We start from the raw sequence: 23,494 nt of genomic DNA, 5'->3' as shown, positions 1-23,494 counted from the left end.
CAGCGGGAATCGAAGAACAGAGCTGTCCCAGCGTTCCTTTTCTTCACTTTAGAAGATAAGAAAGTGTTTATGTAGGATTGAGTCCCTATTTCCCATGAAACACAGTAAAAATCTTTAAATGACAGACCAAATGAGGAACAAGGGGGTAGAGTTTGGGTGTGTGTGTGTTTGGGGAAAACGTATTCACAGACTCAGTAGAGAAAGTACCTTTTATTTCCCATCAAAGACCCAAGTTAAATTAGTCCATACCCTAGTTCTGCTGCAAAGGTAACATCAAATTAACTCTTCTAAACAGGCCGCGTACGGCTTAACAAGGAGCAATATGCAAATGTAACGCTATTAGTAATGGCCAATATTGCAAATTCAGTCGTTAATTTTTGAACTTGGATTCAAAAACCGTGTGTTTTTAAACAGTCAGTTAAAAGGAAGGTGGCAAAAAAGGGTGCAGGTCATTTCAGGTTAAAGAGAACCAGCAACATATGCAATTGGCAGGTTCGTCACATGACATCAACTCAGAAGATTAGCCCACTTTTTTTTTTTTCTTTACCTTCTTTATTTTATTTTAAAGCAACCTAGTGAGACTGTGTGCGTGTGTGAGTCACATAATCTGTTTAACACACAGACGGCTTGTAGCAGATTCTGGACTTGCTGGTTTAAAAACAGATTGTGTGTCTGAGCCCCCCAAAAACCCATCTCATGTAGTTTGTGTGTGCGTTTGTGTGTGTTGTAGTCCAGCCGGTATCACTATTGTGAATCTAACATCTTGATCCAGTGAGACGCTTTGGAGCTTTTCCTCCTTTTAAATCGATATATGTGAGGTTTGAGTTCTCTGGATCCCTTTTTTTTTTTTTTTTTTTTTTTTGAAGTGATTAATATCTTGACTTAAAGTCATATTTTAAAGGAAATTTCTATTTAAAGCCTTCTGATTTTGATCCATAAGGTTTCCACATTTTATATTACCCCAATCGTTCATCGTGGCGTTTCTCTGTTTTAAATTCCACAGCTTAATGAAGAGGCCATAGGGCCGAGAGGCACGCCGACTGCACGTGTGCAAACGCTGAATGTCGTCAAAGCTCATTTCTAAAATGACATTTTCCTCTTGATTACATTGATTTTTGTAGTCTAAAAACATGGCCCGAAGGGTTATTATTCCATATGAATTATGTAGAGCACTTTCCCTCAGAAAAATCTGACAACAAATTCTTCAAAATCATCACAAGATTACTCATGTTGAAAGGGTAATTGTGCAGCTTTGTTTGTATTATTCATAAAGCAATGTTGGTGGGAATTCTGCATTTGCTGTGTGGCAAACAGTATTTCCACATCAGAGAGAAGCCCATCTCTCAGATAAAATAAAGAGCAGCTTTTTCATAATGTCACCCCCTCTGCTCACAAATAGATGCTTTGAAAGGAATTTTTTTTTGGCTATCTGTATCCAGACAGCAACAATTATCCAATAGATTCATGCAAAAATACATAAACTGCAGCGGCGCATTTGCATTCTGTCGTATTTCACTAACAGTATTTTTCTTTTTCTCGTAACGAATCTGTCAAACAAACACAAAAATTTCTCGTTTAGCAATTTTCCTTCGGTGAGGTGTGAGCAGTCCCAAACTAGCCATAGGTTCTCTCTATGTCTGCCTCAGGGTTGCATGTGAAGTTGTCTGTTCAAAGCTATAATGAAAACCCCGCCCCTTTTCATTCAAACAGCGAGGACGGCCCAATCCTGCGGGCTCGAATGGTTTTTAACCTTTAAGATGAAATGATTGTCAGATTTTTTGGAATGTACATTAGTTTCCTTGTAGCAGGCAGAAAGTTTGACTTTCTTTTTATACCGTCGCCCATCGCCTTGCTCGTTTAACCCATCTCGTTAAACCACATCTCCCCTCAGAGTCCCGTTACCAGTTTATATAAAGATGCCGTGAAAATGATCCGAAACTCAAAATCTTTTCACGTTGAATCAGATCGCCGTGCATAATTTGTAAATACTTTTCTATACCAGCCGTGTGCTGTCACTTTGCATACTGTATATCAGCAGAATTGTTAACCAAAGTTTTCTGAATATCATTTCGAGGGCCACCGCATCCTCACGCTGTGTCCACGAATCCACTGTTTTCTAGAGTAGTTGTCTCTTTCATTGTCTTTCCTTTTCCCCTCATTTTAAGGCATCTCAATGCAGTTTGTTTACGCAGTACTCTGTGTCACCTTATCACTTTGTAAACAAATGTAAATTATATTTTAATATGAAGCCAAAAAAGACACTTAACTGGCGCAGCATTTGTCAAGTCTAAAACCGTGACGTGTTTGCCTATATACTGTTGTTTGGCGATCTAGCAGACTATTTGCAGTGTTAAGGGTTTCGAGACTGTTTCACAGGAAAGCTTTCTGTCGACGTTTTGTTCGTCCTTAACTCTGCGCACCTGATGATTTCTGTAACTAAGCATTTAAAAATCCAAGGTGGAAACTGTCACTTGTGCTTAACGAGTCACCGCGCGGGCTGCGTGGCTAATTGGAGAGTGAGGGCGTCAGTTAGGCACGTTTAGATGAGCCACGGCAGCTGTACAGTCAGAGCGCATGTGTGTTTCTTCATCCCCCTCCGTCATCGTCTTGGATATGTTGCCTAAGCACATTTCAGTAATGTAATTCACCAGCCGCCAGGATGTTGAGCATCTTATCTTCACATCTAGCTTATCCGACAAATCTAACAATTCTGCTATGACTCAGTGTGTGTGCGTGTGTGTGCGATGAATACAGTTTGAGAGAAAACCCAGGCCTGATAATTCTGTGTAAGTATGTGTCAGTAACATACAAGCTTTGTTCAAGGGTTTATACTGTCAGTTCACCCCTGTGTTATGGGGAGAAATGTAACATCTCAGCACTGTACTTTTTGTGTCACTCATTACTATTCAGTGTCAAGGATGTATTTGAGTGTGTGTGAGAGAGAGATTGGGTGTGTGCATACCTCCCCGTCACTCTTACTAAACTGTTTTCTTTTTGAAGTAAGAACAATAGCCTTCTGTACTTGTGAATGGTTTTTTCTCTTTAGTTCCTTGATTCAATGTTCCTTGCCTTTCTGCAAGTCAAAAATGCTGTATTTATTACATGCCACAGCGCTTATGCAATTGTATAATCCTCCTTTATGTTCCTTTGTTTTTAACCTTTTTTTGTGTTCCCTATCGTTAATGTAAATTGTTGTCGAAACTTTTGTGGCGATGGAAAAACTTCTGCTAAGGGAGATTTTCTGTACTTTTTTGGACAATGATATGGATTTGTGGGTAGAATTTTGGAAATTCGTTTCTAAGTGCTTTCAAGTATTTACTTGGCCTTATGTATATATATATCTATCTATGACATTTCAGAAAGGTATGTATAGTAATTCAATCCGAAAATTGTTGTAAATAAATTATATATTGTTAAATCAAGGCCTGGATCTTTTACTTGAAAAGGTGTCTCTAGTTTGAGAGTTGGATCTTTTATGAAATGCGTCTGTTGTTCTTCTTGCCATGGGATTAAATGTGAAGCTTTTTGGCTGATTAACCTGGAGCCTTTCCTGCTACGGTGAAGGGATCCAGTGGTTCTGTGTGGGAAATTTTGCTGTCATAGTTTGGATCATCTTGTCCCCTGAGATGGAAATGTCAATGTCAATCACTACTGAGTCATCATTTTTACCTTATGATGAAACATTTCTGTCCTGATGGTCTCTTCCAGGATGACTGGGCTCACTGAATAGTATGACTCATTGAGTATGACCTTCGTACATCACCTTTTTATTAAACTTACTCCGGAGCTTGTCATCGGAGGAAAGGGTACGCTGAGGGCAGGTCGCCAGTCTATTGCATAGCTAACACAGATGACTATTCACACCTAAGGTCAAATAAGCTAACAAGCATGGCTTTAGACTGTGGAAGGAAACTGGAGTAGCTGGAGAAAATCCTTATGTTGTGAAATGGTGCTGATTTTACTAGATTTGAGAAATACCCTCCTTATAGCTCATAACACTGAAAGTTCAAACTAAACCAGGAAAAAAGAAAACTCCAAACAAAATAAGTAGAAAACAGAACTATAATGACTCTGTTCAAAAGCCAAGAGTTTCAGAGCAAATAAGTTATTTGCCCTACAAAAATTATTTATTCAGTTTATTTTCAATCTGTATATTTCCCCCTGGTTATCTACACCCCACCAGCAATAATCCTATGTCTTCCAGTTTGAGGAACCACTGGTCTACTGCCTCATCCTGCATTGAAGTTGAGCCAGAAAAGCTGATTAAAATATTCAAACTAAAATGTTTCGTAGACTGAACTTGCTCACTTGATCAAAGATACATTTTTGGCACATGTCATAATCAATGCATGGTTCAGACAAAGAAGCAGGTTTTACAGCTTGGCATCCATTTTTAAAACACCTCTGGGCACGTAGCTGGGGATTTACTTTAAAGCTGTATCTAAACTCACTAATTTCTGTGGTGACCAGAATATAAACAAACAGAATCACCAATTGAATCTGATGGAAAAAAATATATATATATATATATTGCAAGGGAAATCTTTTTCCCTGACAGATTTTGCTGTAAAATTTCAGGACGCTGTTAGAGGATTCCTCTCTAAATGGTAATGGTCCAAAATGGGGTCTCAAACTCCAGTCCTTGAGCTTCTATTTGTCCCTGTTCCAACACACCTGAGTAAAATCAGTAGGTCATTAGTAAGACTCTAGAACTTGACTGCATGCTGAGGTGGCAGCCCCTAACTCAACTCAAGTAAATTTAAATAAGGGTTTTGAAAAAAAGTACTTCTAAAAGTACATTTTTTGCACCATGTTCATTCACTCATGAGCTGCTGTAACATGAATCAAATGGCTGAAATGGCACCTCAGCATGCAGTTTCATAGTCTTGTGAATGACCTAATTGTATTCAGGTGTGTTGCAACAGGCACACAAGGAAAAGTTTCAGGACACCGGCCCTCGAGGACTGGAGTTTGAGACCACTGGTCTTAGAAAATAAAAAAATAAATTAAGTGTGCAACATTTCATGAACTGTAAAACCTCTGATCATCTCAGGACCCTCATCTTGCATCTCCATGACACATAACCATTGAGCTAAAGTCTGTAACAATTAGCCTAGCTTAAGGTACAAATGGCTAGCTTAGCGCTCTCCAATGGTTAAAGATTAAAAGAAGATAATACGCTTTGGAGTTGCAGATATGCCTCATTATACCAAGGAGTGTTTAAAAACAACAAGAAACATTCATTTGTGAGCTTCACCTTTGGCGTCAGTTTTTTGTTTTTTAAACTCTGGACTGCAGGCTAGCTGCTGACCCACTGCTACCACTGCTGATGCTAAGCTTTTAAGAGGAGCTTCTCACCCAAACAAAATGTAGCTATTCCAGCAAGAATGATGTTTTAAGCACCTGGCTACCTACCAGTTAAGATAAAATGCCACTTATTTCAGTATCACTTCGTTGATTATATTTATAGGGAGCATACAAAGGCTTCAGCAGGGTTTTGGAAAAAAGAGCAAAGATGGCAATTGACAATTTTAAAAATTGTTACAGATGGGAGTGTTTCCAAGAGAAACAAAATGACCTGGCACATGGAATTACTAAATAATTTTATTTGAAACTTTCAGCTGCAATAAAAACAACACTTACAGGCCACTTTTGAAGCAATATAAATACAGATTCAGTGACTTGAAAGTACTCTAAGGAAGAATATCACAGTGACATGGGGAACACTTAAAGACTTAGTTTGTCTCATTTAAAAAAAAAAAAAAGTCAAATCAAAGGGAAAGTTAAAAATCAATCTCCATCACCCGCGTGTATGACGATTAAAAATGGGTTAATTACTACATCATTCTAAATGACTCTTCAAGCTGGACTTGCCAGAGTCAAAGTAATAAGTAGTTAGTGATTCTGTGGAGGAGATCCAGTCAAGCAGAAATGGACACCTCCTTTTCTGCTTGACTGGCCCCCCATTACATTAAAGGGTGCTGCAGTGAGAGCCGATGAGTGGGCTGGGGTCCTGTATGGGGCCAGAACTTCACTACACTTAGTGCAAGAGAATTGCTTGATCATTACTGCAATATGAGAGATTATTAGAGGCTCAATGACTCCTTCAAGTTGGTGACTTGAATTAACAAGGACGAGGAGAACAGAGGCAGGAGATTACTCCGCTAACAACTACAAATCGACGTGACCTGCGGTGACATTTTTTTCATGACCTAAAAACAACTTGGAAGTCAAAAAGTTACCGATGGCGTGACATAATTCCTCGACTCCTTCCAGTTATGCAACACAGCATTTGGCATTAGAGGCAGTGCCATCAGAAGTCTCCTAACAGCAGAGTAAAGTGACGGTACGTGCAGCCAGCATTAAGCCTCGAGAACAAAAAGTCTGCAGCACAGAGAGAAAGGACTTAGTTTAACAAGGTGTGTGGCAAGAAGGGATGTGGTGCGTCTACGGAAGTGTCAGGGGGTAAAGAGAAGGGAGAGAGCAGTGCTCCTTCTTCTGAAGATGCGCCTCGCTCTCTCACACTGGAGCAAAAGCATGGCCTTTGCACAGGGGCTTATCCTTCTTCGAGTAGAACGTCTTCCCCTCCAGGTTGATTTGGCAGAGCTTTAAAGATGAAAGGAGACACACAAAGTGAGAGAGACGGATTGGGAAACGAGGGCAGAGTAGATATCAGACTTCAACACTGCTGATGTGAATTTACACAGTTTCTAGTGGCCAGAGCAAGCTTTACTTGACTGCATTTGCTTTCAGTTTTCTTCACAGAATGAGAGAGATATAGAGAGTGATAGACTGCAGGTGACAGGCTGAGAGAGAGAGAAAGCTTGAGGTCCAGACATGGAGGCAAATTTTTTTCTCCAGGTACCATTGTACTGGGACAGCTGCGAGATACAGGGGCAAAGAGAGCCCACAAGGAGCTATATCCATCAAAATGACTTACAGCACAGACGAAGCACGTATCGTGCCAGCTGTAGCCCAAGGCCTCCAGAAACCGATCCCCGGCATCAATCTTGAAGTCACAGCCATGGCATTTGGTGCCAAACATCTTCTCATAGTCTGGAGAGGAGGGGGAGGAGGGGTGGCGAGCAGAAGAAATGTAAGATAAGGTGAATATAAGATTACATTTTTAACTCAAAAGAGCTTTTATCGTTGCCCGCATCAGGCCAAGGAATCGCCCCGGCCTCCGCAATCGCCGTTTGTAAACATCGCTTAACCTTTACGGGATCCGTAGAGACTGAAATCCTTTTCCACATCTTTCATCTTTAAAAGAAGAAGTGGAGGCTGTTTGCCGCTCCGAGATGAGCAATCCTCACTACACGCTACACGCAACCACTTAAGGGACTGAACGGTGTAAAATAAAGACGTATAGAGCTGCTTTGATGCCAAATGCCGGCTCCTCTTCTTATTGGCCATTTGATATCTATACTGTTTGTGTTATTGTGTCCACCCACTGTACATTAGTGCCTTTCCAGAGTGTAGGGGTGGGATTAGGATGAGGTGGAAATTGCTCCAGATACTTGACTGGATTTGCCAGTCTCTTTCAGCACAAGGACTCGGGGGGGTGTCAGGTTATAATGCTGCTTCTCAAGAGTGAGTGGGTGAGAGCTGTACAATCCCTGAAAGATGCTGAGGTAGCAGAATGTTTATCAGAGCTGAAGGCATTATTCAGAATATGAGTACCCAGGTTCTGGCTTCGCCTCTGATAAAGCAGCAATCCACGTCAGATGCCCCGCTAACTCATTTATATCATAATAGAAGAGCACGCACCATTCATAAAACCCAATAGAGGTATGTGTGAAGTAAACTGGAGCTAAATAGATTACAGCAGATGAAAACATCACACTTTATGATTGACTGCGGCATGTGCCAGGAGACTCTCGATGTAGGTTTCTGCCAAACCCCACAGCAATACTACAATGTTTGACAAAACGTGTCAGAAATAGTTTGATTTTTACAAAGAAAATAATCACAATTATTTCAGATAGACTGGAGAGGATGCACTGTAGAGAGGAAACAATTTTATCACAAAATGCACGCTACACCCGATTCATGCACTGGCTGAATTTAAAGATTTTGTACCCCGACGTCTATGACGTGGGCCGAGCTGTAGCATCCATTTAAAACGTGCTTCGTGGGTGTCAGCCTGCTCTGTCTCATCTGTGGACTTGAGGCCAGTGCAGATTTATAATCGGGCTCGATCCACGTGTGAAGTCGCGGGGCGTCTTACATGACTCGAGATGTTCTCAGTCGGCGCTGGAACTAATTGATCTGCACACTCGGATTTTCAGCACGCTCAGGCAAATGCTATCTGGCTTGGACTCGAGTTTAGAATTAAACTTTTTATTAAAGCACAGGTTTCTGTGGGTGCTTCCATCTGCTCAGCAGAACTGACTACTGTCATTGTTGCAGTTATTAGTAGTAGTAGCAACTATTCCTTAGAACGACATAAATGCGACTGCTTTTATTTCCAGCAGAGGATTTTTCACCATGGTGACACCTTTATGTTTTGTGAAGCCTTCAGTGTTGTATTGTTTGAATGAATGAACAGAGTCCTTGAGAGAAAACACAGTCGAACTACACATTTGGTCATGACTGAGGTCTTTATTATAAGTAAACTATCCTTTTCTCACCAGACACGCGAGTCTGGAACCAAACTGTCCTAAAGAGTGATGAAATCGTAAAAGAAAGGCGGACATTTACCATCTTTTGGAGCACAGTTGAAGCACAGACTGCATGTTATGGTTTTTGGATCAGACTCAAACTCAGGATACTGCACGCTCGTATGGTAGCGACTTGTTAATGGTGAAATAGTGATGCCCTAAAGCTTGCCCTGCTTTATCGTCTATTTTACTCTAAATGGAACCATAATTTACAAAGTGAACACTGAGCTGTATTAAATAAGACTTGAAACTAGCAATTCAGAAGAAAAACTCATTAGGAAAGTGGTTACAGAGCTCATTAATCAAGACAGAAGTACACTCATTTTTTCCATGCACTTCTACAGAAACTGACTTCTTTGTCAAGCTGAGAGACGTCGCCCCCTGCTGGCCTATAGGGGAAATGGATGTGTAAAATCACACTAGCTTCAATTGGAATTCAGCTTTTTATACTAGGTGTGAGTTCACCCCATATTTTACACAACAGAGGACATCATAGCCATCACTACCAATCAGAATAGTTGTATGTATCCTCCCCTGGCCCTTGGAAGACAATCGACTGTGTCACAGCATTGGTGTTGTTTCATGTAGGATGTGAAGCAGTAGCATCAGTTTGTGAATGTGGCTCCAAAAAAAGCCGTTTCGGTCTTTGTTTTTTGTACCTTCTCCAACTCTTACACAATAACCATTTGCATTTAGATTGCTCAGGTATGCAATATAGGAAGTATAGTACGTCTGGACTGCAATGGTTCAGTTACTCACCTCTCTCACAGTAGGGTTCACCCTCCTCCATGTAAAAGGCTTGATTCCTGATAGGATTCTTGCAGGCTGCACACTTGAAACACTGAACATGGTAAGTCATCTTCAGTGCATGCATGATTTCCTGATTGGGGGGGGGGGGGGGGGGGAAGAAAAAGGTTAACTTTTTTTAAAAACTTTGAAACGGCTGTTTTGATTTTGCTGGATACGACAGAAGCTCGTACCCCTATGATCTTCTTTTTGCACTTGGCACAGTTCGGAGCGTATCGGTTATCGTGGCACTTGGTACAATAGACGGCTCCCCTTTCTTCAAAGAAGCCCCCCTCCTCCAGGACCGCCTTACACTGCGAGCATGTAAACTCTTCCGGGTGCCAAGACCGTCCCAGTGCCACCAGGTACCGTCCCCTGGAGAAAAGAAAAAAAAAAAAAAAAAGGGACTTAGTAACACATAAATAGGGGTTTTGTTTTTTTAAATATAAATTGGCTAAATAATCCAAAGCTTCAACAGAGGACTGAAAAAAGATCCAAAGGCACTCAGCAAAAATACACTAGACTGTGTGAAATGTGAGCAAACGCTGAAAACAAATTTTAGGTTTTCCAGAATTTGAATCTTCACTCAAAAATTAATGAATAAAAGCTCTTTGTTTGCAATGGTGACCAGAATATCAACCAGAGTTTCTTTGTTATTCTGAGTGATAACAAGATGTCTCCACACTCTGTGAAATATGCTGACTGGCTTAATTTGCTGCAGACAGGCAGTGTGTCGCGAATATTAAGAGTCTTAAATTTTCATCTCTAACAGGAGCCTCCAAGGAGCAAACACAGAGAGCCTCGCTCGAGTTAAAAAGAATCTGTACCTGTAAGAATTCCTTTACACGTATTTAGTCAATTTGAGAAGTTAATTAAAGATTTTTTGTGGAATAACAAGAAGCCAAGAGTGAATATAAAGAAAATGTGGGCCTCTAAAGACATTGGGGGAATGGCCCTCCCAAATGTGAAGTTGTGTAATTTAGCTTTTGAAATGTCAAGACTGGCCAAGCACTGGACAGGTTCGGACTCTGAGCTGAGCTGGATGAAGATCGAACAGGAACTAGTGAGCCCTTTTACACCCTTGGATGTTCTCTCACAGGGCTCAGCAATTAATGGACAAGACTTTCATAATAACCCAGTGCTTGGGTATTCTAAAGCTGTCTGGGTAGAGGTGCACAAGATGTGTGGAGCATCTCATTTAAGACAACCTTATACCTCGCTATGGAACAACACTGCTGTACAGATTGGGCGAAAAACAGTGTTCTGGAAGGAATGGCTTGTCAAAGGCATACACAGGATAAGTGATCTTTACTCAGGGGCAGTGTTTATGTCATTCGCTGAAATAACCCAAAAATATGGTTTGATAAGAGAAAATAATTTTTGGAAATATTTACAAATAAGGGATTGTATTACCAAAGGAAAATTTACTCAAAGCTCAAATATGGTGGTGGAGTTTTTAGAATTGTCCAGTACAGCACATAGAGCAGCTGTTTTCTATAAACTGTTTAACAATCCAAAAAAAGAGATATGTGAAAACTTGAGGATTATATGGCAGACAGATCTGAGTTGTGCAATTTCTAAAGAAGACTGGTGTAGAATCTTGTCATTCTCTGATAAATATATAAGAGAGGCCAGGGGTAAATTTACTCAGTATAAATTAATACACAGATGGTACTTCACTCCGTCCAAACTTTATAGAATGGGAATCAGTCCCAGTAATATATGCTGGAAATGTAGTTCAGATCCAGGGACATTTATGCATGCTATTTGGGAATGTGGGAAAGTTTATCCCTTTTGGCAAAAAGTATTGGACAAAATAGGAAGGTGGATTGGTTTGATGATACCCTTGTCACCAAGACTGTGCTTATTAGGGGATCGGTCGGTGTTACCTGGGGTTTCAAAATATGACTTTGTGGTTATAAAGGTGGGGGTGATCGCAGCGGCTCGAGTTATTCTCAGTGTATGGAAGGAACCATCTCCTCCAGAATATAATAGGTGGAAAGAAAATATGCTGAAAATGGTGTCGTATGAAAAATTTTTGGCTAGGATTAATGATGATAGGGAGGGTTTTGACAAATCATGGGGATGCGTTTTTGGCTGAGATGGTTGGAATTTATTTGGTCAGGGCAATTATCTTTAGTTAAATTTTATGCTTGCTGCATTGTATGTTTGTGTAGGCACTCAGTAATGGAATAACTTAAGAATTTGATTTTATTGTCCTTTTTTTTTGCGGGTATACCGATAGTAAGTATTGAAAATAGACCCAAAATACAAAGGTGAATTAACCATGGGATTGGAAGCTGTCTTTTCTTTTCTTGTTTCTTTTCTGTTGTTTTGTTTATGTTTTCATGTTGTTAAATGTTAAAAACTACGGAGCCCCGCAGGGGACATGGGAGAAGAAAAAAAAATTAGGGAGAAAAAAAAATTAAGACGGACTTTTGCGAGATCTCGCAAAACAAACTCGGGATCTCGCAAAACTCCAACAATGGCGGCAGCTACTTAGTTGTTACTCTTTCTGGGTCACAAAATACACTTTTAAGATATTTTGAGGCGTGAATGTAGTTGTGTAAACGTCAGATACCTGCTCGGTTTACAAGACATCACATATTTGCAAAAGTGCTCCGACGTTTTTGGAGATCTGACACCCACTAGCTCGAAGCTAACGGGCGGTCGAGACCTACTACAGCCGGGAGGAACACCGCTTTCCCGGCACATCGTGCCTCGACCTCCCAGTCGGCTTCGAGCTGGCGGCCTCCGAAGAATGCGGCTAAAACTTTTGCGAGATCTCGCAAAAGTCAGTCTTAATTTTTTTTTTTCTCCCATGTCCCCTGCGGGGCTCCGTAAAAAACAAATAAAGACTTCAATTACCAAAAAAAAAAAAAAAAAAAAAAAAAGAATCAGCCTGTGTGTAGCAGCGGTGCAGCCTCACCTGATGATTTTGTTGCAGGCACCACATATGGGGGTCCTCCCGCTGTCTTCCGGCGCCTGCTGTGCAGCCTGCAGGATGGAACTGCGGCTCTGCATAGGCGTGGGCTGGGCTGGCTTCTGGTGCTGGGTCACGACGGTGCTGACCTTGTCTGGGTGAAAGCGGTCGGCAAAATTGGGGTCCGAGACCCACGGCGGTCGGCAGGAAGGAGCAGAACTCTTTGGTGCGGCGGCACTTGTCGATTCTGCACACCACAAAAAAAAATCCCATAACAATCCACCCTTCAAACAGATGTCTGTGGTGACAACTTTGAGTGTCGCGTTGTTGCTGCTGTATTGACACTTAAGACTTAGAATCGATTAGCGCATCTTCTCCCGGAGGCTGCTGGGGCTCTTTTTAACGCATCAGCAGGAGAAGAAACTCACCATCTGGTTTATTTGCTGCTTGGGCCTTGGCAGGTGAGGGAGTTGGCTCAAGGCTGTGGGGAGAAAATGACTAATTAGAAAAGGTAGACATGCGCACACACACACACACACCTACTATAGTTACTTCTCAATGGATGCCATGTTTGGATATCTCCTGCCATGGCTAAGCTGTCACCATTATGCTGTGCCACGGATTACCTTGTGTGTGAATGATTCCAAGCATCATTATTAATATTAATTGGGATTAACAGGGTAGCGTGGTGCCCCCACCTGTTGTGATCACACATTCTGATTCAGTGTATTAGATTTAACTGAAAGCAGCACAATAATTGAAATTTCACCAGTATCAAAGAGCAACAGTGAGCAGTTTCTATCATGACTCAAAAATCAATCAAGTCGAACGTGATTTCAGCGTCATCGCCCTGCTGTTCAAGAGCCGCAGCCTCTCATGAAAGCATAAGAAACACCAACATCTCCTCAGGCGGCTGACGTCGCTCAAAGTTAGGCAAAAGTTAGACGACTGGAAACTCAGTCGCTTTCAGATTTGGGTGCGGAAGAGTTTCGCTTAGAGCTTGCATGTGCAGGAGTGTTGAAATAAAGCGTTTTCTACATTTCAAAGATCTGTTACCCGCAGCAAGCGTCACTATATTCAGAAAAAGCTTCAAATCTTGACGGAAGACAGAAAAACAACTTCTGAGCCAAGACAGTGAGCTCTGGAGACTTTTATCTTGAGAAAAAGAACCGGGCGGGGATTGTAAAAGCACCTTAGGCATCTATCGTGTTTACATCATCAACTGTGCCATCTAAAACACACTAATGAAAGGAGATGAAATCCCCTTTCATTAGCGTAAAGAAAATGAAAGATTGTGAAATCAATTACCCTACACCAACCTCATCCCATAGTTGTGCCTTTATCAGGTTAAGTCTGTATATGAAAGAATGTTATTTATGTCGCCAAACAAATACACGAGGAAAAAAAAAAAAACTGTAGCTACAGAGGCAGAAGTTACAGCTAGGAGCAATCTAGCAAGAAAAAAAAAAAAAAGCCTAAAAGCCGTCTGCTATTTCTGGAATAATAAAGAACATTAAATCCCTTTGCAATACCAAGAATCTGGCTTATAGGACTAGTGACAGTAAGGAAGCTAAATCTTTCTAAATTAAGGATCGCAAGACCTCCTACCATGAGATTTTTGCAAAGAACCCGCAGAAAGAAAGAAAAATGCGTAAGAGGAAGTCAGAAGGCTGGATGAGCAGGATGTCTGCTGATGGAGTCAAACAAAGGACAGAGGCTGTTTCTGCCCGTGTGTGACTCACAGACCATGGGTCAGCTGCCCTCCACTCCACAGACACACTGACAAGCCTCACATCTGGGACCTCACCTAACAACTGACAAAACAAACTCCTATTCAACACCGCTGCCCCGGCTACATTCCCTTGCCAGGCTGCCCATAGGTGTTGAAAGGCCGATGGCTCGGCTGTCTCGCAACCATGAGGTTTCTTTCTTCTCTCTGCTGCACCTCACTATGATGAATGTTGCAGGTGCAAATTGCACTACACCTCTATGTCGGCTTCTTCCCACCTGGAGCAGCCTAGATTGCGTTATCCTTGACATTTTCCCTGCTTTCAAACCCCCTCCTCCTCCTCAGCAAGAGGCTTGATATGATGCAGGTGCACATTTTCTCTATCAGAGGCTGTGCAGACGGGATTTTTTATTTATTTATTTAGCTTTTGACTGGAGCATTTCCTTTCACTTTTCTTGTTCATCCTTTGCAGCTCTGATTTTAGATTCATCTGTACTGGTTTCTCTTTTTTCTCTCCCCCCTTTTTGGGTATCCACTCCTGTGGGATGCATCAACCTGAGCAACGAGGAAAGCAGAGAACTTTGCTGGCAGCTCAGCATCCGGCAAAGGAAATAGCAGGTTTTGATTTTTCATGGAGCAACAAGCCTCTGACATGTGTCACCCCTCCACCCAGTGAGGAGGTAAAGGTGATGCAGCTTTGCAAGAAGTCGAATGTGACTAAAAACCATGTGCGACAGTGGTGGCACATGCCTAGGAGGGCTGAATGAGAAACCTCATTCCTATTGGCTCTTCACATCTAAGCTTTGCACAAAGCTTTCTTCAGTATCTTCCTGCTTACTGTTATTTCTACAGATATAAAGTAATATTTTTACACATTGATTTTTTCCCCTCTGAAATCCTCTCTTACAGTTGAAATTTCTCTACAAGTTGATGCTTGACTCGATTAACTTGTCTAATTTAGCACATTGGTCTGGATACATTCCTACTCTAGCTAGTTTTCCACTAATTTTTCTTAATTAGTCACTTAGTAATACCTCCAACTTCACTATACATTAAAACACATTTGTCAGCCATTTCATTTGATACACCTGCTTCTCTTTAATCCAGATAACTAACCAGCCAATCACATGGAAGCACCGGAATGTATTTACCCTTGTAGACATGGTCAGGATGACCCGCTGAAGTTCAAACTGAGCATCGGAAAGAGAAAGAAAGGCAATTTAGATTTCTTTGAATTCATCATGGTCGTTTGTGCTAGACAGCACGGTCTGAGTATTTCAGATCTACCAGAATTTCCCACAAAACCATCTCTGAGGTTTACAGAAGATGGTCTGAAAGATAAAATATCCAGTAAGCAGCAGTTCTCTGCATCAAAAATGTTTTGTTGAAGGCAACAAGCAACTTAAACAGGCACTTTTACAAAAGTATGCACGTGTTGCCAAAAATTGGAAACAAAAGACCGGTAAAATGTTGCCAGGACTGATCAGTCTGACTATGCTGCGACATGAAAACATGGATCCATCCAGTCTTGTATGCTTCAGCCGAGTGGTGGCGTAACAGTGTGGAGGACATTTTCTTAGAGGCCTTTAGCACAGCCTACCTGATCATTGTTGCTGACCATGTCCTGTATGAACAAACTATTCATCTTCCAATGGTTCATATCCATCTCAAACTGCTTTCTCCTTGTACTCACACGGCCAGATCACCTGACCTCCAGATCTCAAACCAACAGAGCACCTTCAAGGTGCGATGAAAAAGGAGATTCACGTCATAGATTTGCAGCCAAAAGAAAAATCTGCAGCAACTGTGTGATGCTGTCATGTCAGTATGGACCAAGATTTCCCAGGAATGTTTCCAGCACCTTGTTGAGTCTATAAGCACAAAGTAGTAAGGATCTGAAGGAAAACACTGGGTCCAATCAGGTACCAGGAAGGCATTTCCAGTGAGTGTGTTACAAGCTCATTACATAAATCTGCTCTCCTCACTACTGCTGCATTTGTTAAACGAATTATTTGCCAAATTATAAAAACTGTCAGTATGTGCTAATAATTTATCTTCGTCTTCCACCTGGGTCTGTGCGCTTCAGACCAATCAAGCTGAATTTCGATGTTTATGGACCAGCGTTGGTTAACCAACCATTTCCCCCTCATAAAGCAGCAGTTATAATGTTATATAACACCCCTTACATGACATGAGATTTGTTTGTACAGCACGAGAAACAAAGTATAAGCATGAGTCAGATGTGCGAGTGTGAGCACAGCTAAAGGGTTTAAAGCTGTATCCTCAAGCTCTAAATCATCTCATCTGTGGACATTTTTAAAATGGGATTTATAGACGTCCTTCACTATAGATGTTATGGATTTTATACATCCAGAAACATTACTACAAGAAATACTACTAATGAAAAGTCATTACCTACCAAACCTATTTGTTTTAGTCTGGTGTCAAAACCTATAGCGCTTCAGGATTACATTTTTTTTTTTTTTTTTTCGCATTTCCGGAAAATGCAAATAACTCGAGACAGACTTTCCTCACCGTTCATCTCAGCACTTTATAAATGAGTATGCACATTTGTTGGGTTTTTTTATGCCCGAATGCACAACAATTTTCTCTCAGGGGCAATAAAAGTAAACCTTGAACCTGGCTCTTTAAGACATCCCATTAATTCCAACCTGCATAAATACTGAATAAAGCCTCGCTTCTATATAATCACTTTTTGTCCAGCACACTATAAGTAAAGCAATTGTGACTTAGCAGCAGGGGAAAAAAAGAAAAGAACTGTTAGAGAGATATGCCCTTGTAAGCTTAAAGTAAACAAGAAAAGAAACACAGAAGGACAGAGAACAAGAGTTGCTTTTTTTCCCAGATGTTTTATATATTTTTGATGACAGCAGGAAAAAAAAAAAAAAAAAAAAAAGTACAGTTTTGTTTCTTTAAATTGTGCGAGAAGCCTATTAGAAGAGAGGATCAAAACTGAGAACTCTAAAAGATGAAAACTCAAATGTAAACAGGCAGCAAAAGAGACAGACAGAGATCAAAAGGAGGGTCTGAACTTCACAATCAAAGAAGAAAGAACAGTGCTTCCCACCGCCGAGACCCCCTCCCCACCTTTCCACCAGTTTACTCCGAGTAACGCAGTGTGAAATGGAAAATAGGGCTACAGACACAATGGTCCACAGTGTTGTCAACAATCATCAAGTCAGAATTTCAGAGGGAGATCTTATGCTTAGGCTCAGTATGCAAGGTTCCACTTTAGGTTTTTGTCATCTAGGATACGTTTCTAATATTTTTGCTTTTCTTCGCTTCCCCAGATTTCTTTGTCAGTCCATCTGCATCTAAGGAGGTGAATTTGTTAACTGCCAGGAGACAGTCCACTATCTTCGTCGTCTTTATCACGTAGTCGTTGCAGTGTAGATATCGCTAGCCGGCTCTGGCTGGGCTCTGCGTCCCAGGGCGTCTAGGATGTCGCTCAGGATTTAATATTGAGGGCGCGAGCAGACCTGTCGTGGTGCCAATCCCTCAGACGGGCATAGCGGGGACTCTGAATCTCAGTGAGGAACTTTTCCCTGACCGCAGGCAAAAACAGATATGAAAGAGAGATAGACAGGAAGGAAACAGATTGCAGGGGAGAGAATAAATGAGATGAGAGGGATGGAGCAGAAAAGGGAGTAAAGTGCACAAAGTGAAAAGTTGAAGAAGAAAAAAGCAGAGGGATGTAGTAGTAACATTTATGACATTTAGTACTCTTAAATATAACGATTAGAAAAGTATGGAAACAGAAGGAACCTGCTAATCTACTAATTAAAATAAAAGGGGACTTTTGAGGAATAGCATACTGCTGCTGCATGCACCAAGGTAATTGGACGATGGCTCCAGAAATTAAAATACTATCAACTCTTCCCATCTGCATTTTAGCAACACAGCAAAAAAGTTAATATGTTATGCTACTGAGCAGACTCAAAACAACAACAAAACCACACTATGAACAAAAACACACCGGGCATGCTGATGTTCAAAGCAGCAAAATTATGGTTGCTATATCTGTACAACACCACCATGGATACAGTCAGGATGTGCAGACTTTTAGCTTTAATTCAACGAGTTTAACAGACACTGATCAGAAACCTTTTTTTTCATTATTAATTAGTGCTGTTGTGTTAATCTCGTTAAAATGACGTTAACGCCATAACCGCAGATCTCCGTTAGCAATTTAGCGGGAATCGCCCCGTGAGTGGGGCTGGACGGTGCTAACGCGTTAACGAGCTAACCCGTTGACACCTGGCTAACGGAGATTTGCGGCGTTAATGCGGTTGTGACGTCATTTTAACGTGATTAACGCTAAAATCACTAATATAAATATAATGCCTCAGTACCATCCCTTTACAGGCCCAAAGGTATGTGTACAAATTGAGAAGCATCATTTTTAAGGCAGGATCTGGAAACCATAAACATCCCCGAATGCCACGTTTCCGCCTTTGAGATGCTTTTCTGGGCCTTTACTACAACTGCCTTCAGTCGCTGCAGCTTTGTGGGGTTTTCTACTTTTAGTTTTGTCTACAGTAAGAGAGCAGCATGTTTAGTCGAGGTCAGGTGACCTAACTTGGCCATTCATGAACAGTTATGCAGCATTTGACTGAATCTCAGCAGAAAACACAGCTCTGCGCACATAAATTGTATCCTGCTACTTTCTAATGAATAAACTCACATTTATAATGATGATCCCATCTCACTGTAAACATTGCAAAAAGTCTAATTATTGAATGATCAGTGTAATGATTCTGTTAAACCAGTTTAAGTTGATCTTCAGGTCTACACTTAAATCAGATTGTGGTGGTACACAGAGGCAGAGCTGCACGATTTAAACTACACTGACAGGAGAGGTTTTTTGTTCCTTTTCTTTTTTCAAAGTAGCTGCCAAGCTGAGGCTTCCACATATGCAAGTGTACAAACACAAACACGTGACCGGTCACATTAATGACAATCCGTTTACCTGGACCTCTTCATGTTTTCATCATCTGGGTCCTGCACTGAGAGATCCAGGAGAGACACACATCAGAATGCCTCACTAATACAAATGTTGACAAACCCCTCAGAATAAGTAATGATATTCCTTATATTTAGCTATGCAGTTTCTTCCTTTGTCAGACTGGTTACAGTCAGGGTAGAAAAAACAAAAACAAAAAAAACCAAAAAAAAAAAACATGAAAACATGTCAGTGAAAACACCAGCCACCTCTCTTCAGCTGAAAAATGAAGAAACCCCTCATCCACCTTTTCTGTGTCACTCATTCTTGCTGTCACACTCAGTCCCAGAGATCAAATCACATCAACCGTTTAGTAACAGCCCCCCATCCTACACCTTATCTTGACTAACAGAGAGGCCCACCCCTCAAACCCATTACTCTCTGCTGTAACAGTCCATCACTTCTGTCTTAGGCCCTGACTTACTGAAGTCGGTGCCTGTGAGCTGAGCCAGGATGCGGAAGGAACGAGACTGGGTGGTGCCAGTGCGGGGCTGCCAGTCCTCAGTGTCCTCAATCAGCCTCTTCTTGCTGCGGTCGTTGGGAATAAAACAGGGGATGCTCTCCACCCTGAGGCCGTGCCTGCCGCGCACACACACCCAGGAGCAGGAGCACACAGCAGGTGTGGTTAACACAATCACATCCAGGGACTACCCACTCACACAAACGCATGGAGGAACGCTTAGTATCAGAGTCACGCAATAACAGCACTAATGGACACCCATTACTAAGATTTCTCATGGGGACACGGCAGAAGCTCATAAACGGAAGATACTCATAACTGTCATTAGAATCAGCGCAAGAAAAGCCACTTCACTTCAGTACCTGGCTTTATGTGAAGAGGAAAAAAAGCTAAAAGGAGAGGCATTTATTTTTCATAAACAACTTAATCACTCAAATGAAATGCTTTTTAAGCTGCTCATTTTAAGCACAGCTGTAGGTCAACTGCAGCATGCGTTCGTAAACAAGCGAGAGAAATATCAAAAGACACGGTCATTAATGAACTGCCATCCTCGCTCTGTAAACACAGTCACTCAGTCTAACAAAAGGGCATCAGCATTTTCTCGCTTTTACATAAACAGCCAGATTAGCCTACAAAGCCGACCGCACAGCCACCATGCAGCTGCCCCTTACTTGGACTGTTGGTAGATATCATCATAGTAAGTTGCTTCACCCCTGTGGATTAGACCAAAGAGCACGTAAACACTAGGCTCGTGAAGTTACCATAGGAACGAGGAGATGGAAGGCGATATTTGACAATATTTCTTATTTTGCACAGACTGCAATCTAATAAGAAATAGTTTAACTGTGAAGTAGGAGATAAACTGCAACTTCATTCTCCTTTTTGGGGTCTCTGACTTTAAGGCTAATTAAAAATGTGCACAATATTAGTCTCGCATTCTTCTTTTAAATTAAGTTATTCAAATACAATAGTTTTGTGAAGTCACACCCAGTAAAGACATGCAACCGAACTACTATCAGGCTGTGCACAGCTTTGTCATGAGACAAAGTGTGAATGCCAATTTATAAAAGTGTATATATATATACACACACACACACTTGACTGCAAATGAAAACAAGAAAAGAAACATACTAACTTGTAATGAGCTTCCATCTGTGGAGTTAAAAGAAGAAAAGAGTGGGAAAAAGGTTAGAGTTAAGATTTCAGGGGGAGGAGAAACTGAGCACGTCTATACACGACAAAGGTTTCACACAACAGACGATCAAAAACATTGCAAAATGCAGAAACCATGCGAGAGGTGTGTAGAGATATGCTGCTATTGTCAGCAGGCTCTGTGAGAGGAGGAAGAAGGACGGCATTGTTTGACTGTCAAATCATCCATTGTCACCCTGACCCAAAAGGACTCAGCAGACTGGCACAAAACATTTGCTTTCCTGCTCCTCTCATCCCCGTCCACAAACGCCTCACAGAGGTACGTACACAGCTGTAGCCTTTTGAAAGGAAAATTAAACCTAATTTCTGTGCCATTCGGCTTCATTCACGGGCAACAGGAGCACAAGAGGGATCTGCTCATCATAAATGCTACAGCAGTGATGTATTACTGGTAACTCTGTCCAAACACAATGCTAAACCTGTTCTAACACGTCGGGCTTAGACAGCTTTTTGGATCCAACTATTAACTGTGGAGAATCAAAGAATAGATGACGTCCTCACCAGATTAACCTGGTGGTTTTGATTACGCTCAACTCTTTTCAAACATGACAAGAGGAATTAGTGTTGCAGAGTAACAAGAAAAGTTGATTTTACAAAGAAGAAGAAAAGCAGAGCAGGAAAAGCTTGGGAAACCAACAGAATGTATGAGGCTAAATACAGCAACAGACCACATCTCACCAGCGGCTGGAGACGGAGCGCTGCCATGACCCAAATTAAAAGGAACTGGACCGGCCTATCCTTACAGACCATTTCATGCCAAACTTCTACTTTCCAGATCATTTAAAAACACATTTCTTGCAGGAATACTTGGAAAAAAATATTAAAAACTCAGCGGGTTAAAGAAAGAAAAAAAAGCAATGAACATTTCAAGGTCAAAGGCTCACTTTTACAGCAAACTACATCAAATTGTTTCTGGGAATCTGCGTCTCAGGCGGTACAGCAGATTATCCCGTAAATGCAGAGGCCGGCGTTCATTCCCCGGCTATTCCACGTACCGAAGTGTCCTTGAGCAGGACTCGGTGACAGCTCGATCAGCATTAGCGTGTGAGATTTGTGCATCAGAATCATAATGTCAAGCGCCACACTGCATCTGTCAAACATTACATATTTCATTCTGCTAACTGTAGATGCAAGAGACGAGTAATAATCACGCTCGATCAATAACCCATCTGCTGAAATGGAAAATCTGTTATAAGAAAAATGATTTTGCAAGAAATATTTCGCATCTTCTTTTCAGTTCCCACTATTAAAAACAACATCAATGCTTTTCTCTCCCACACATTACACCGACTTGCAATCATTTTCTAAAGACTCACCTCCACTGTCGCTTACTCATTCTAATCTATACTCGAATCCAGCCTTAAACAAAGTCTTTGTATAAATCTTAAAGATTTAAATCATGATGTTCGTTTTTTTCCCCCCGTCCTAAGGTTAGAGAAGACGTAAAAAGGAAAGTGACTGAGTAAACAGATTAAGTTAAACACACAAAATGAGGATGATGGGAACAAAGATTAAACAATGCAGAAAGAACACAGAGTTTAACATGGCTGTAAAACTGTGACTGATTGTTGGCACATATAACCAATCCCAATACTTCTCTGTCATCTTGATAGATTTCACTGCAGCTGTCTTTCATCCACAGCTGGAACTGCATATTTCAGCTAAACATTTCCTGCTATACAAACACCACCAGACTTAATCAGGACACAATCTACAACAGCAACTACTACTGCTGTGTTTAGCATTAGCCTAAGTTTAGACAAATTATTGGCACAGTTAATAATTGGATTTCCACAGTGAGTCAGCTTGCATTTGCCCTCCTCTCTTTTCTCTAACATGCCCTAAAAGAAAATGTAAAAAATCTGTGACTTCACTTTGGCACCACACGGCAGCACTGATTGGACTAAATTCTTTAAATTCCTAAAGGCATTATTTTCTTTTTAAGTTTAAAACAAGAATAATGAGACATCAGAAAAATGCCATTAAAACCACATTAGTCACGTTGCGGTTCCAATGGTAATAGCGTTTATTCATCCACCTACCCATTCTGTGGCTGGGGTGTACTGGCATGCCCCTGCGAGCACGGGGTGTTGAGTTTAGGAGAGTAGGCCACAGGTTTAATAGCAGGTCCTGAGTTGGCACTAGCACCACCTGCTGCAAATGGCCTCGCCATCTTGTTAATGGTCGTGCTCGGGGCAAAGGAGTACTTTGGCGGAACAGAAGCTGTAGCAAGCGAGTCCTGTGAGGGTGTGGGAGAAGGAGACAATGCAGCACAGTGCACGACATGCAGTTAGACGTTTGTGACACGCACAGAGAACTCCATCTGCCGTCGCACAAGCCCAAGCTTTTCCAGCACAGTCCCAATATTTCATTATAGCAAAAAGATTACTCTGTACTGCGACGGCGGCTCTGTCAAAAGCCTCCGGGCTTTTCTCTACACATGGAAAAAAATGCTTAAGAAGTGTGAACACAGATTTTATTTGTGTTGGCAGTCGGCCAATTGCTGGCCAATGTAATCTGCTACTGCTGCTAAAGTGAAAATGCTCAAATTGTCGTCTATAACTGACGTGTCTCACTAATGAGATTTCCTCTTTGAGTATTGTGCATGGACTGCAGCAAGAAAATAAACAACTATTAAAATAGAACAGTGACTCTGCGTTTGTGTCATGTGCCGGCTGCTTTTCTAAAAACCGTTCAGTTT

The 23,494-nt window shown here is 41.4% G+C and overlaps 1 protein-coding gene across 2 annotated transcripts in view; it reads right to left on the bottom strand.

Annotated features, from left to right (window-relative positions):
• Positions 1–6,335: 6,335 nt before the first annotated feature.
• Positions 6,336–23,494, bottom strand: part of pdlim7 (PDZ and LIM domain 7) — a 31,961-nt gene continuing 14,802 nt past the window's right edge. Inside the window, exons 5-11 of one of the 2 annotated variants that reach the window (XM_085361839.1) lie at positions 22,836–23,032; positions 12,798–12,850; positions 12,376–12,616; positions 9,641–9,821; positions 9,420–9,540; positions 6,941–7,056; positions 6,336–6,606 (exon numbers count right to left, since the gene is read on the bottom strand). In XM_085361839.1, the coding sequence (XP_085217965.1) occupies positions 6,520–6,606; positions 6,941–7,056; positions 9,420–9,540; positions 9,641–9,821; positions 12,376–12,616; positions 12,798–12,850; positions 22,836–23,032 (996 nt within the window). In that variant the 3' untranslated portion in view covers positions 6,336–6,519. Of the gene's footprint in view, positions 6,607–6,940; positions 7,057–9,419; positions 9,541–9,640; positions 9,822–12,375; positions 12,617–12,797; positions 12,851–16,971; positions 17,665–19,088; positions 19,126–19,545; positions 19,701–20,252; positions 20,295–20,716; positions 20,734–22,835; positions 23,033–23,494 lie in introns of those variants that run through there. The other variant, XM_085361838.1, reaches the window with a different exon arrangement.

Source organism: Diplotaxodon limnothrissa, linkage group LG2 (assembly GCF_057381915.1).
Source record: "Diplotaxodon limnothrissa isolate DT_005_m linkage group LG2, D_limnothrissa_male_GT1.1, whole genome shotgun sequence".
In the NCBI taxonomy this organism is placed as follows: domain Eukaryota; kingdom Metazoa; phylum Chordata; class Actinopteri; order Cichliformes; family Cichlidae; genus Diplotaxodon; species Diplotaxodon limnothrissa.
Note: the sequence above shows the minus strand (reverse complement) of the source record. Positions and strands in the feature narration are given on the sequence as shown.